The sequence below is a fragment of the Pelophylax lessonae genome (assembly GCF_965119305.1).
Source record: "Pelophylax lessonae genome assembly, chromosome: 3".
NCBI lineage: Eukaryota > Metazoa > Chordata > Amphibia > Anura > Ranidae > Pelophylax > Pelophylax lessonae.
In genome coordinates this window covers 209,996,933-210,012,782 of record NC_138770.1, presented here as the reverse complement: position 1 = coordinate 210,012,782, position 15,850 = coordinate 209,996,933, and the positions used below count along the sequence as shown (strand labels likewise).

Below are 15,850 nucleotides of genomic sequence, written 5' to 3'. Positions count from 1 at the left end.
AATAGCTTCATGGGAGGGATTCCCCCATCAACACTGACTGTGTTGATTGGGGGATCAAGTGATTTTCTTTCTTGAAACGCATATTTTTAGGAAAGCAATAAGCATCATCTATGGCAGGGGTCTCCAAATTACGGCCCTCCAGTTGTTCAGGAACTACAATTTCCATCATGCCCTAGTCATGTCTGTGAATGTCAGAGTTTTACAATGCCTCATGGGATGTGTAGTTCTGCAACTGCTGGAGGGCCGTAGTTTGGAGATCCCTTATCTATGGCCTTCCTTAGGTTGCCTAGGCTAGAAGCTCAGAAACAGCTATTTTTAATTTATAGCAATCAGAAGGCACATAAATAAATAACATAAAATAATAGTGTGATTTGGTAATGCTAAAATGTACAATGCTGGTTCATGTGCTGTATATATTTTAACTATATACCCATATTAAATTGTGTGTGCCGAATTACTACCTTGTACACAAGCTGCCTAAAAGGATTGGACATGTTTGCGGGAGTTTCTGCAGGGAAACCACTAGAAACCTTTTAAAATATGTAATTTACATGTTAGCCCCATGGAGAACAAGACAGCCATTCTTCCTGTGGTCCAGAGCTGTCGGTTTCCCTGAACGAAGAACTGAATCAGCTGTTAGGTATGCAACACTGTGAAAGGCAGTCCTGTCCGTCCTTAGGAGGTGCTCTGCCAAAGAATAAAAATATACAGTGTGTTTGAGCAAACCTTTACCATTTCCATGCTAGACAGCATCTGGACGGCTACAACACAGCGGCAGAATGCATTTTGTTGTTCTTCTATTAGGTATATTCTTCATTCTATATTTTCTGCATGGTCTGTAGGGAACTATGATAAAGTTCTACAACCTAGCTATAAATTACATCTCTGTTTGTTGCTTTAAATAATTTATTTAGCACGTTATTTGAATTAAGGGGAAAATATGTCCCTACTTACAGCGAAGGATCAATGTGTGATTACTTAATGGCTGGGAATGTTTCTGTACCTTTGTTGGGTTTGCACATACTGTTAAGGTAAATTTAGTTCTATATTTAATATTGTTGCACAACTATAAGGTATATATCTGTTTAAGTAGAGAGCATGTAAGCAGCTTTTCCATCCATGGCAAAAAAAGAACAGTTAATTGTCTCTAGAAGATCACTAAGCACTCAAAAAAATAAATAAATAAATAATAAAATAAAAAAATAATAAAATAAAAAATAAATTGTATTTTTTTTCATCTAACAATGATAGGTTGAGGTTAGATTGCTACTTTCCAAACTATATTTTTTAATAGCTGAAACCAGTTTTCATCTGAAATGTCTGCCTACGTCTTGTTCTTTTCACTTGTCACCTATACCTTCATTTGACTACTGTAAAAGATGGGTGAATACAGTGACCCCACAGGAAATATAACACCTATAACATCTATTGCATAGGCATCGTAAGTTAGAGTTGCTACAAAAAGTTTGATTACCAAGCTATTCCAGCGCAATATTTAAAGTGAAACTTTTTTTTTTTTTTTTTTTTTTTTTTAGGAGGGGGATTTTTGGGTACAGTGGGGCAGGATTTATTCCCACTCTTCTCAGATCTTAATGCGATCTTTCGCCCTGGCAGAGAGATCTCTTCTACCCTTTCATCCTTCCATGACATTGAGGGCTCTGCTCTGTTCTGTTATTCCTTGGTTTTTTTATCTGCATAATTCTATGGAGGAACCACTCGGAAGCCGGGTGCATCATAGTTCTTTTAGAACATCTGATTAGATGCTATTGTTGCAGGGCTTAATTCTATTGTACAGAATATTCTGTGATTTTCCCGTGCCGCTGTTCCCTTTTTAGTTAAAAATTAGCTGCAAAGAAAACCTGAGAGAAAAAAGGAGCCTGCTAGTTGCATGTTTCTCACTTTGATACTTTCACGATAGCTGACCAGGGAAAAATATGGAGCCACTGATGGAAGAAAGATTTTTAGAACTCCTGATCTCCATATTTGTTCCAGGTGAATGACACAATTAGCGAAGTCATGGCATTATCAGGGCAGCCAGGTAACTATCATTTTTTGGAAGAACATTAGTAATGGCAGCTCCAAACATCTCTCCGTGAAATTTCCTTTTTAAAGTATATTTAAACTCAAAAACATAAAAGTTTTTTGCCTTTATTTCATCTGGTGATCCTGCCAGTAACATACTTCCTGTCCTAGGGTGACAGCGCTCATTCACCATATTGTATCTACGCAGTAGCATTGTCACCGTAAGTCAGAAAATGTGTTTGTACTACGGACCAACAGCTTTCCCTCCCCATAACACAAGGGGGGAGTTGTTTAGTTAACCACTTAAGGACCGGAAGGTTTTACCCCCTTAATGACCAGACCATTTTTTTGCGATGCAGCACTGCGTTACTTTAACTGACAATTGCGCGGTTGTGCGATGCTGTACCGAAATAAAATTGATGTTCTTTTTTTTCCCCACAAATAGAGCTTTCTTTTGTTGGTGTTTGATCACCTCTGCGATTTTTTTATTTTTTGCGTTTTAAAAAAAAAAATAGCTACAATTCTGGAAAATAAAGCAATATTTTTTACTTTCTACTATAAAACATTCCAAAAAAATTTAGAAAAATTTAATTTTTTCATCATTTTAGGCCTATATGTATTCTGCTAACTATTTATGGTAAAACAAAATCCCAATAAGTGTATATTGATTGGTTTGCGCAAAAGTTATCGCATCTATAAACTAGGGGAAATATTTATGTAATATTTTTTTTTTTTTTACTAGTAATGGCAGTGATCAGCGTTTTTTAGCGAGACCGATCGGACACCTAACTGACACTTTTCGGGGGACGAGTGACAATACTACAGTAATCAGTGTTAGAAATATGCACTGTTACTGTACTAATAACAGGCAGGGAATAGGGTTTACACCAGGTGCAATCAAAGGGTTAAAATGTGTGCCATGGGGATGCTTTCTAACTGTGTGGGGGATGGGCTCACTGGATGAACGCAGAGACCTGTGTTCCTAAATAGGAGGAACACAGGATCCCTGTGTTAATCACTGACAGAACAGCGGTCTGCTGTGTTTACATCGGCAGACCGCTGTTCTGTCTCCATGGGGAGCAATCGCGGCCACCGGACCCGCTGATTGGCTTCCCCTCCGGTAGCGCGCGCCCACACTAACTACTGCACAAAGCGATGTACATGTAGGTCGTTTCACGTAACAGAGTTCACCTACCGCAGTATAACTATGGCGGCTGGTCGGTAAGTGATTAAGTGGTAAGCTCTGCTCTGATTAGCCTGCTTAGAATAACACTGCATAGTGCACAGGACATGGACAGAGTACATCAAAAAAAGGTAAAAGAATAAGTTTCAAAAGTACCATAATGTTTACTTCTAAAATTTATGCTGTCTGGCTCGCTGTAGTCACATATAGTCACATGACCCTAGGGAGGAGGTAAAATATGCAAAATAATGAAAAAAGACATGACACAAGGTGGTATTAGCGATCAATCAGCTTTTGTGAGCAGAGGTGGGTAGAGGCAGAGGTTACTAAAGAGATCCACATACAATGTACATTTTGAGCCATGGGGCCACTAGAGTTGGGAGAATTTCTCTTAGGCCTCTTTCACACGGGCGTTCCGTATGATGGGATGATATGCGGACATACGGACCGGATGACACAAGTGTCATCCGTGTCCGTAAAAAAGAAGAAAAAAAAAGTGCCGCAGCGGACGAAATAAACTGAGCGGCCGTGTGAAAGAAGCCTTAGATGTGTTGGCCAATTTTGCTTTCTTGCATTGCATCTCCCCCTCTCCTCATCTACATAACATAGTGGGAAGTTTGTTTTGTAGTTCACCTGGTCAAGGCCGATAACACTGCCGAGCTGCACTGGATTTTCAGCAAGATCAACAGTTTTGTTAGATCTGTTTAATACAGAATTAAACACACTTTCAGTGGTAAAATAAACCAACGGAGCACATCAGAGCATTTCATTGTTACGGTTTACAGTGATTGTAAATGCTTTTTTGGAAAACAAAAACTAACAGGTTCATACTTGCAAGCTCTGTGCAATGGATTTACAGAGAGCAGCCTCAAACCTCCTCTTCTTGGATCCCCTGCTGCCTGCTACTGGCTCCACCTCTCTGGCGAGTGCCCCCAAATGAAGCTGCTTCCTATGGGGGCACTCATGCGGGCTCGCTTTCAAGCCTTGCGTTCTGCATCTGTAGACACAGACAGCGAGACTTGGTCTTATCCCCCGCTCCCATGTCACTGGCTTTAAATGACCGCAGCAGAAGCTAGTGGCTTTCACTGCCTTAGCAAAGCCAGAGAGACCAGGAGACCAGGAAGTGAGGAGAGAGAAGAGCTGAAGATGGGCACAATGCTGGATCGAATGAGAGCTCAGGTAAGTGAAAGGGGAGGAAGGGGGGTAAATAGGCAGTTTTGAAAAAAAGGGGGGGGGGACCCAAAGTGTGAGACTGCTGTGTCCTGTATAGTTGGAACACAGAACCGTCGAGAGACCAATTGAGAATCTAATTGGTCTCAAGCTATAAGTAGTGAGCCACCGCAGCTAAAACAATACTGCAAAATTAAACAGATGGAAGGGGCCATAGGGGACCCCTTAGAACAGCTGCAAAAAGGGATGCTCAAACAGACTTAGTGAAATTAGAAAAAACTTTATTAAGGATCAGAGTGACACATGGTCTAAAAAATACCCCGTCTTAGGGGAACACATTACAAATATCAGCAGGTATGATGCAAACGACAGAACACATACTAGACATTAAAACCAACGACACACATTCACAGGGCCGGCCACACACATACTCCGGAAACTTAAAGACAGCAGAGATCTGGGCAGACTGCGTATATTCCGATTGGGAATTTGTGAACGCAGTGTGCTCAAAGATCTACTAGCTGGCATGCCACAGTATAAACGTAAAACAATAATTGTTGTGGACCAAAATAGCTACACCAAATAACAAGGGATCATGACCATCATTAATGTTGTCATTATAGCAACTTGATTCTACACGGCTGATGCATTGTTGTCTAAGAGGTCCTTTCATGGACAAGACAATACATAATGGAGTTCCAGAGTTATATATATTCAGTGGCAGGCTAAACCGTGACACAATATTTATGAATACCAATAGACTCGGGATTCCAAGATAATTTCACCATTGGGAAGAAGGTGTCTGAAGGAGTGTCTGCATACCGAGTATATTGAAAAAGCAGAAAGTCACTTGCAGTATTTTAAATTGAAGGTGCGGGAGCAGGGGAGAGACGCAGTGCAATATGTGTACTGCGCAGGCTCACACCAAAATAAGGCTGGGTCTCATAAGAGTGGAATTAACCATAGGCCAGATTAAGGCTTTCCGCTGGTAGGCATTAATATGCTGTATGTCCACAGGCAGCCTGGTGATCACAGCCTTTTCTCTATCCCCTATTGTTAAATGATTTTATGCTCACCAAGCAGTTGGGATCTTCGATCAGTGGACTTCTGCTCGTATTCTTCAGAGGACGTTTAAATGGAGGCCCGGCAGGCAGGTACAGCTTCAGGCAAGCCACGGGAAAACAGCGTGTTCCAGTATGAAGCCGGATTTCCGCGCCATGGATGGAAGCCGGAGCGCATATGTGGCTCTTCCGGGTTGTGCGGGGCCGGCGTGTGACGTTTAAAATACTGCAAGTGACTTTCTGCCCCAGAGAAACGTCTGTTGGCCTGACATTGTTGCCCCATATCCAAGAGGAACTGCATCATACCCCCCCCCCCATAGCAAATCTACCCTTGATCCTCCCGGGACTGGTCCTCTACACTTTTTCAATATACTCGGTATGCAGACACTCCTTCAGACACCTTCTTCCCAATGGTGAAATTATCTTGGAATCCCGAGTCTATTGGTATTCATAAATATTGTGTCACGGTTTAGCCTGCCACTGAATATATATAATTCTGGAACTCCATTATGTATTGTCTTGTCCATGAAAGGACCTCTTAGACAACAATGCATCAGCCGTGTAGAATCAAGTTGCTATAATGACAACATTAATGATGGTCATGATCCCTTGTTATTTGGTGTAGCTATTTTGGTCCACAACAATTATTGTTTTACGTTTATACTGTGGCATGCCAGCTAGTAGATCTTTGAGCACACTGCGTTCACAAATTCCGAATCGGAATATACGCAGTCTGCCCAGATCTCTGCTGTCTTTAAGTTTCCGGAGTATGTGTGTGGCCGGCCCTGTGAATGTGTGTCGTTGGTTTTAATGTCTAGTATGTGTTCTGTCGTTTGCATCATACCTGCTGATATTTGTAATGTGTTCCCCTAAGACGGGGTATTTTTTAGACCATGTGTCACTCTGATCCTTAATAAAGTTTTTTCTAATTTCACTAAGTCTGTTTGAGCATCCCTTTTTGCAGCTGTTCTAAGGGGTCCCCTATGGCCCCTTCCATCTGGGTAAATAGGCAGTACTGATCCTTAAACATTTTTTACCCTAAAGTGATATTAAAGTCTAATTTTTTCTTGTTTAAGAATAACAAACATGTTCTACTTACCTGCTCTGTACAGTGGTTTTTCACAGAGCAGCCCAGATCCTCTTTTTCTCAGGTCCCTCTCCGGCACTCCTGGCCCCTCCCTCCTGCCTAGTACCCCCATAGCAAGCAGCTTGCTATGGGGGCACCTGAGCCAAGCCGCTGCTCTGTGTGCCCATTCAGACACGGAGCCACTGCTTGGCCCCACCCAGTCACCCTCCTTTTTGGTTCACTGACTTTAAATAACAGCAGCAAGAGCCAATGACACTCGCTGCTTTTTCAGCCAATCAGAAGGGAGCCTAGACATCCGAGTCTCCCGTGCAACATCGCTGGATCGAGATGGGGCTAAGATAAGTATTAGGGGGGCTGCATTAATCAGTTCAGCTCTTTGTATGTACTATGTATGTCCAAAGAGGGAACCTTTAATCACAAGCTGATGGCTGCAACAGCAGCCATCAGCTTGTGTGGGTTTTGTTCAGCCGGCGACCAGCTTCAAAGTAGAAGTGATGCAGCAGCTCCATAGCCAGCTGGTGGAGAGAGATTGCAGTGAGATTGAGGCAAATACATGCTCGATCTCGCATGCAAACAATGAAACCAGAAGTGATGTCACTTCCTGTGACGGGAGTCACTTTGGTTGGGGGGGCCCATGGAACCAAGCTTACCTTCAAGAGGTTGAGAAATCCCTCTCTCAGCTCCCTAGGCCCCTCTTATGTGTAAGTCACCCTGTGTTTATTAGGTCACAGGGTGACCAAGAAAATGATGGACTTAATGGACACTGAATAAATGGTTTGGATTACTCAAATGGGACAGTAATATTTGTCAACAATATATGTCAAGGTATATATGAAGACTCCGGGACTCTAGACTTAGGATTCATGTTAGGGTCTAGCTGCCTATTGCCCATAAGAGACTGCTTCACACAGTCAGACTCATAGCAGATGCTAATATCTTCAGCTCAACCACCTGTCTTTCACACATTGTTGAATATGCTGATTTACTCACCTGTTATCTACTGTGGGTTATGTGTTTGCACTTATGATAATGTGTATTGTACTTCAGGAGCTCGAGGGCGGCAGTCTGCTAGTTAATTGGCTCAGGTTGTTTCAATCACTGTTATCTATTAGTTGCTGGTGGAAAAGTAGAATACTGTTTGTTTTGGTTCTTTAAACTTCCAGTTTTAGATGCACCCTTTCCTGGCCAGTACAGCCAGGAGACACATCTAACCAAGCCAATCTGTGTTTGGTTAGATGGTGTGAAGGGAAGGGAAGACATTGAGATCTATTACACTCTTAATGCCCGTACACAGAATACGAAAATCGGAAGGAAAATTTCGTCCGACGAACGATCTGCCAACTTGGATTGTTATAGAGCAAGACTAGGCATGCTCAGAAACTAAAAAACACATACAAAACAATTCAACACATGACATCACTTCTGAAGTTGAATTCTGTCATATGGAAATTTTCGTATGAAAGTCAACTCTTCACTTTCCACATGAGACTAGCATGCAACAAAAAAGGGACGACAGATCGTTCGATAATCTGATCGTGTGTACGAGGCTTTAATGTCTCCATAAAGAGTATCTGTCACCTGCCTAATGCTATCACATTAACCCCTTGTGATAGCAATCAAGTGAAAATAAATAAAAAAACTAAATAAAAACGTTTAAAAAAATGAAATAAAATATATTAAAATGTAAAAAAAAAAAAACTAGCAAAACCCCTCTTGCCCCGCACACCTTCGCAAGTGCCAACGCAAGCCCAGGGTGTGCATGCGTATGTAAACCGCTGTCGCACCACATTTGTGACATATCGCTGTAACCATCAGAGTGAGAACACTAATTTTAGCACAAGAGCTCCTAGTTAACTCTAAATTGATGAGCTGTAAAGGCTTTTAAAGCATCGCCTATGGTGATTTTTTGGCACCATAGTTTTTGGCGAGATTGCGGGCACACGCAATTTTAAGACATGGAATGTTTGGTCATTATTTACTCGATGCAATCTCATATTTTGTATTTTAACCAAAATGGGTAATATATAGTGTGGTTATACACAAAAAATAATATATTTTTTTCTGGAAAATTTGTGTTTAATAAACAGTTGGGCAAATATCATGTGAAATAAAAATTTGCAACTATCACCTTTTATTCTACAGAGCCTTTGCTTTCAGAAAATATATAATGTTCTAGGGATTTAGGTATTTTTTTGCAAAAAAAATTAAATTTTTTCATGTTTGCGACAAATAAAATATGATTGCTCTGGAGCTGAACTGGTTAAGATTAAAAAAAAAAAAAAAAAAAAAAACCTTCTACCATTAGAACCACGTTTTGCAAGGAAATGTTTAGGCTTTATAACCATTTTTGCCAATGATACATCTTGCACACTACCTTTCCTCTTTCACTGTTTTATTAAACATACTGATCCTTGTTTGTATTTTTCTGTCTCTGCAGTCACCAGATGGTTGCCTGTCAGTATGCAGCTAAACTCACAATCCCACATGCTCCCAGGTAATGTTAAGCATTATACTAAATAGTTTTGCCTTATTATAGATTTAAACAGAATTAGACATATTAACATGGGGCCAGAATAGCCGGGGATCACAAGCTTACTATAACATATTAATTCAATGCATGTGTATGTCTGCAAGCTTCCATGTAGATCAGATGTGGAAGCAACCAGCTGTGTCATTCTCAAGGACATTACTTGCACTGTGCATTAAAAAAAAAGACCTCTGCCCACAGACACTCATAAAATGCCAGACAAAATCTGGGGCCCTACAAACACGATTATACCCTCTTAATTTACCTTTTGCTGATGAGGGTACTTTTTCCCTGCACTGTCTCATGTCTGTAAATTGTTAAAATGTATTTCTACTTTTTGCAGCCACATTGGGATAAATCCCAGTTCACACATTGGTATGATGCGGGAACCCTGCGAATCCACTGCGGGTTCCTGTATCGCATTCAACTCGCAGGCAGTTCACACTGCCATATGCAAATTGCTGGGGGTGTCAATTCTAAGTTAACGACACCCCCAGATCAGTTTGCATATCGCAGTGTGAACTGTCAGTTTGGACATGAAGTGGATCGCATAGATGTGAACACCCATGCAATCCGATTCTGGTGCAGACCCATAAAAGAGTCCTGTGTGAGTTGTGTCTAAATACAATGCGAATTCAGCCATACAGTCTGACGGGCTGAATTCGCATCGCACAATCATCGCATGTGAGTTGCAGAGCAGTGCGCTGCGAATCACATGCCATGTCTGTCATCGCACATATGTGAACCGGCGCTAACACCTACTTTATATTTGTTACATGTTTCCATTAACATAGCATAACTTACAAATAAAAAAAATGCTGGTTACCTTTTTCAAGTGTTTTTTTTTTTATTTGCTTAAAAATCCCTACTCCCTGCTTTGTATTGTTTAGGAGGAAGCTATGGAGTAATGTTTACCAGAATTATTCCTGTCTGTACTGTGTTCCAGGTTCTTCATTATCTGCTGGAAAATAGATTTGAATTCTGTTTTTGAAGAAACGGCCCCCACATTATATGTTAATGTATTTTAGCACACTCTATGAGGCTGAACGTACATGGATCGAAATTTGGCCGGTTCAGCAGGGACAGGCTGAATTTTGATCAATGTACGGGCACCTTTGTTGTACAGAAGTTGATCTATCAATCAACTTCTGTACAACCACCCGATCAGGTCTTTTTTCTGAATGATCAGTGCCACCAGCTATAGCCAGCAACACTGATCATTGTGTTCTGATTAGAGCACAATAGTACAGTGGAAGTGATTCCCCCATCTACCTCCAATGTGCGAATGGGAGAATCGTCAACCTGCTGGTTGAATAAAATAATATATAATATATGAGGCTGTCCAGAAATTCTAAAGCTGGCAATACATTACTTTTTTTTTTTTTTTTGTTCAAGGCCCAAAAAAATAACAGATTCCTCCATCCACACAAACAAAAGTGGATGGAGACTTCAAACTGGGACTGCCACAAATGAATTGAAATTCAGTCATTTAGCCAGTCCCTGCTGAACCGACCAACTTTTAATCAGTCTATGGCCAGCTTTAGAATAACCAATAACACTACCTGAATGGAGTACCTTTGGGTACTCCAGTTTCCTCCTAAACTCTAAAGACATGCTGGTAGGTTAAATGGCTCCTTTCTAGATTGGACCTATTATGTATAAATGTGAGTTAGGGACCTTAGATTGAAAGCTCCTTTTTTTTTTCTTAATTAAAATAACAAAGATTTTATACTTACCTGCTCTGTGTAATGGTTTTGCATAGAGCAGCCCCAATCCTATTCTTCTGGGGTCCCCTGCCAGCGCTCCTGGCCCCTCCTCTTCAGTGGAGGGGCACCTGTGCATTCTTGCTCCCGAGCGCCGCTGCTGCATCTATTGACACAGACAGCGGGGCTCTGGCCCCCACTCCTGTGTCACAGCATTAGATTGCCAATGGCTCCCGCTTCTATCAATCTTTCCAATGAGGAGAGAGACAGTGGCTGGAACCGCTGCTGTCATGGATGTTGCTGGATCAGATCAGGCTCAGGTAAGAAAAACGGGAAGTCTTGGGGGGAGCTGCAGCACAGAATGTTTTTCACCTTAATGCATAGAATGCATTCAGGTGCAAAACCATAAGGCTTTAGAATCATTTTAAAATATTGACCATGTTTCTTGTCCCCGCTTTGCCATTTTCTTGCCTGGCATGTATAGTGGCTTAATGTATTCACACCCCTTGTAATTTTCCACATTTTGGCATGTTAGAACCAAAAACGTAAATGTATTTATTGGGATTTTATGTCATAGACCAGTGATGGTTAACCTTGGCACCCCAGATGTTTTGGAACTACATTTCCCATAATGCTCAACTACACTGCAGAGTGCATGAGCATCATGGGAAATGTAGTTCCAAAACATCTGGGGTGCCAGGGTTAGCATCACTGGTCTATTATTATTTGTAAAAGAAATGTAAAAACCATTTATCGTTTTCCTCCCACTTCACAATTATGTGCCACTTTGTGTTGGTCTATTACAGTGATGGCGAACCTTGGCACCCCAGATGTTTTGGAACATTTCCCATGATGCTTATGCACTCTGCGGTGTAACTGAGCATCAGGGGAAATGTAATTTCAAAACCTCTGGGGCAGACATGGAATTAACCACTTGCCGACCGCCGCACGCCGATCTACGTCGGCGGTCAGCCCCTCACAGGCAAAGTGACGTAGGGCTACGTCACTAGCTTGTGAGGGTCTAGGGAGCGAGCGCACGCCGCCGGAGGCGCGCTCCCGCTCCCGCGTGGTCACGGACCCCCCCGAGCGTGTGACCGGCGGACCCGATGTCCGCCGGCCACTCTGCGATCGGCGGGGGAGAGGGAGAAAGTCAGGCAGCTTGTGTAAACAAGCTGCCTGTCATTCTCCCCTCTGTATGAGAGCTGATCATATGGATCTACTATGTAGATCCGTTGATCACTCTGCATACAGCTGAAGCCACAGCCAATCACAGTAAGAATCACGCCCCTAGGGACACACACAGCCCCTCCCCCTCAAATAAAGTTAACCACTTCACTGCCAGTGTATTTTTACAGTAACAGTGCATATATATAGCACTGATTACTTTAGAAATGTCACTGGTAACCCCAAAAGTGTCAAAAATGTCAGTTAAGGGTCCGATCTGTCCGCCCCAATGTCGCAGTACCGCAAAAAAAATCGCAGATCGCCGCCATTACACGTTAAAAAAAAAACAACAAAAATGACAAAAATCTTTCCCTTAGTCAGTAAACGCCATAACTTTTGCGCAAACCAATCAAAATACGCTTTTTGCGATTTTTTTTTTACCAAACATAGGTAGCATAAAACAAATTGGCCGAAAATGTTAAAAAAATTTGATTTTTACATTTTTTTTGGGGGAATTTCATATAAAAAAAAGGGAAAAATATTGCTATTTTTGCAAAATTGACGCTATTTTTTTGTTTATAGCGCGTGATCAAAAAATCGCACAGGTGATCAAATACCGTCAAAAGAAAGCTCTGTTTGTGGGAAAAAAAGGACGCCAAATTCGTTTAGGTACAGCGTCGCACGACCGCGCAATTGTCCGTTAAAGTCACGCAGTGCCGAATCGCAAAATACCCCCTGGTCGTTTAGCAGCCAAATCCTCCGGGGCTTAAGTGGTTAAGTCACACATGTGCAAGTGTCAAGTCTTAACCTTCAAGTCTCAAGCAAGTCCCAAGTTACTGTGGCGAAAAGCAAGCAAATCAAGTCAAGTCCCTGCTAGAAGTCAAGCAAGTCAAGTCAAGTCATTTATTTTGGTCAAGTCACAAATCAAGTCAAAATACTGATCTGCCCCAATTTTCACCTTTAAATCAGTTAAAAGTCAGTGGTCAGGAAAGGTTTTGTTTTATTTTCAACATTAACAAAACTGCTTAGTTCTTTTTTCTTGGCATATTAAAGAAACACTTTGAATGCCCAAACAGCTGAAAATCCTTTGTCCGGTCATGTTTTAACACCACAGTCAGTAAAAACATGTTAAGTATTTCCATTGTTAAACAACCAGTGTCCTAAAAATCAGAACACACTGAGGTGTTTTAAGTGAATGTTGTGTCAGAAACATAACAGGCACATTAATTTTGCTTAATACATCTTGAGAAAATGCAAATATTTAATAACTTAAAAAAGTAAAGTCATTTCGAGTCATATAAATATGGTAAATTTGCTGCGCTATGATCATGGTAGTAATATAAAACATATATGAAAACCAGTATAGTCAGTACCAGTGAAATCTATTAAAGGAAAGCAGCTAACACAAAAAGATAAGAAAACTATATCTTCAGTAAAATAGTGAGAGATGGTGTCGCGCTAGTATAAAATACACAAGAGATGCTGATATGAGAGATCAAACAAGTCCCAAGTGTAATGGCGGAGTCCACATAGTCCAACCAGGACTTCCTGGTTTGACTTCAGAGTCTATTAAGGAGCCCAACAGCAAGTTGTGTGAGCAGAGCGGCTGATCTTTACAAGCAGCGATCAATGCCGGAATAATATGAGTGTTTGAAGGAGTCTTTGGGGGAACCCAATCTGGTCGCTAGTAGAGGAAGTGCTTGGATGTGATGGGTCCTTCCCTGCTACAGTCTTCAATATACTTTGGGCGCGTTTTGACCCTGTGGGGTCTATCAAGTTGGTAAGAGTACCTCATTATACTGTTCGGTGGTGGACTTTCCTGTTATGCACCCCTCCATATCTACAGTTTATGTGGACTCCGCCATTACACTTGGGACTTTTTTTCTCTCATATCAGCATCTCTTGTGTATTTTGGACTAGCGCGACACCATCTCTCACAATTTCGAAGCATATGTCTGAAGTCAAAGTCAAGTCTCAAGTCATGAATACCAAGTCAAAGTCAAGTCGAGTCTTTTATTAATTTTAGTCAAGCAAGTCTCAAGTCCTCAAACTGGTGACTTAAGTCTAACTTAAGTCAAGTGATGTGACTCAAGACCCCCACCTCTGCTCTGGGGTGCCAAGGTTCGCCATCACTGGTCTATCACATAAGATCCCAAAAAATACATTTACATTTTTGGTTGTATGATTACCAAATGTGGAAAATTTCAAGGGATATGAATACTTTTTCAAGGCACTGTAGATGGACCAGGGCTTGACCATTAATGCTGTTGGGGTGTTTGCATAATGGGTTTTTTCTGGGGACCCTGTATTGCTCTGATCAGTGAGCTACTATTTCTATTTAGCAAATACTGAAATTGTGCTAAAAGTATGTTTACTTTAATGTAGTCCCATGCAGCCAATCCTAATAAAGCTCACTGACACTTGAATCTGATTGTTACCTGGGGGAAAGGCAGAGGTTTTCAGATCACCACATTGACAAAAAGGAATGAGGTAGACTTGCACTAAAGCTATACCTGGAAGAAAAACAGTATTCTGCTCCCTGCATACATTTCCAGGTTTACTTTTCATTTTTCTCCAAAGTGTTCCTTTAAACATTGGGTTTAGGTTTTATATATCAAGAAATACAACCAATTGCCATAGCTGTGTCATAAAAGTGCATGTTGTGCATCATGTAATGATAGTATTTAAATATATTTTGGTTACAAGCCTTATTCAGCACTGAGTGAACCAAGGCTTATTCATTGAGGGCAGTAAAATTGTAGTGCTGGAAAGAACAGATGTATAATTTCATACCTTCTTCAGCCTAACATTTAAAGTACAGACATACCGAATATTTTGGTAAAAGGCACTTTTCAATGTAGAGAAGACCTAGAATAGTATACAGTATAATGTAATTAAATACAGTATAAAGATACAAAAGATATTTATTTTTGAGGCACTCTGATCTTTTACATTAGGAGTGACAGAGACACTTTATTTAATAAGATGTTCTGGCTCCTCTAAACCTGTGAACAGCATTTGCATTAGAGACAAAAAAAAAAATACTTTTGCGAATAACATATTCTAAACCTCTTAAATGAGAAGCATGGCTAAAGCTTTTTTTGGTCATACTTCTCTTCTGGCTCACAGGAGTGCATTTACTTTTGCTTTCCTGTTACCCAGAATCAGCCAACAGCAGGGTAAAGCTCTCTGTTGCCTGATGTTACAGAGCCGTTCCAGACTCTGGAAGAATCCCGACCATATTGTCAGGATCCTCCCAGCTGTCTAAAGGAGAGCTGGCCCTGGCTGCCAGCTGCACCCGTCCCCTCTCCACCCTGGTGCTTCAGTGAGCAAGCACAGCAGGGAGTGGTTGCTGACAGTCATCGAGCGGACCAAGAATTGAGCGATCAGCGGTCATGTGATCATTCAGTTCTTGGTCTTTTAGCCAGCGGAGCACAGCTGCCGCCTCAAAGTGATGTTGCAGTATTGAGGTGAGCATGTGTGTTAGTTTTTTACTAACTCCATACATCTCTTTTAAATGAACAGCAAACTTAATTACAAATTAAATATTTATATTGTTAATAAAATACAGCAAGGCTCAAAATGTCAAATCCTGAGCTACTAGCCAGGCCTTAAGGGTTACTCGCCACCAGTTTCCCCACCCAACCCCTACCATGCCCCGCCCCTAATCACGCCCTCATAAATTATCTCAAGAAGTGACACTGTTAAATGTTTTATGCAGAATTAGGTTCCAAAAAAATATTAACAACAACTTAATCAGTGCCCATCAATGCAGCCTAACAGTTCTGTGCTCATCAGTGCCCATAAATGCAACCTGTCAGTGCCCATCAATGCAGCATCATCAGTGCTGCCTCACCTGTGCCCATCAATGCAGCCTCACCTGTGCCCATCAGTGAAGCCTCACCAGTGCCCATCAATGCAGCCTGATCATTG

General features: G+C 41.4%; 1 protein-coding gene across 1 annotated transcript in view; it reads left to right on the top strand.

Annotated features, from left to right (window-relative positions):
• Positions 1 to 15,850, top strand: part of PXYLP1 (2-phosphoxylose phosphatase 1) — an 85,603-nt gene that overhangs the window by 44,535 nt on the left and 25,218 nt on the right. Inside the window, exon 2 of the mRNA XM_082252586.1 lies at positions 8,961 to 9,017. Coding sequence (XP_082108712.1) covers positions 8,961 to 9,017 — 57 coding nt within the window. The remainder of the gene's footprint in view (positions 1 to 8,960; positions 9,018 to 15,850) is intronic.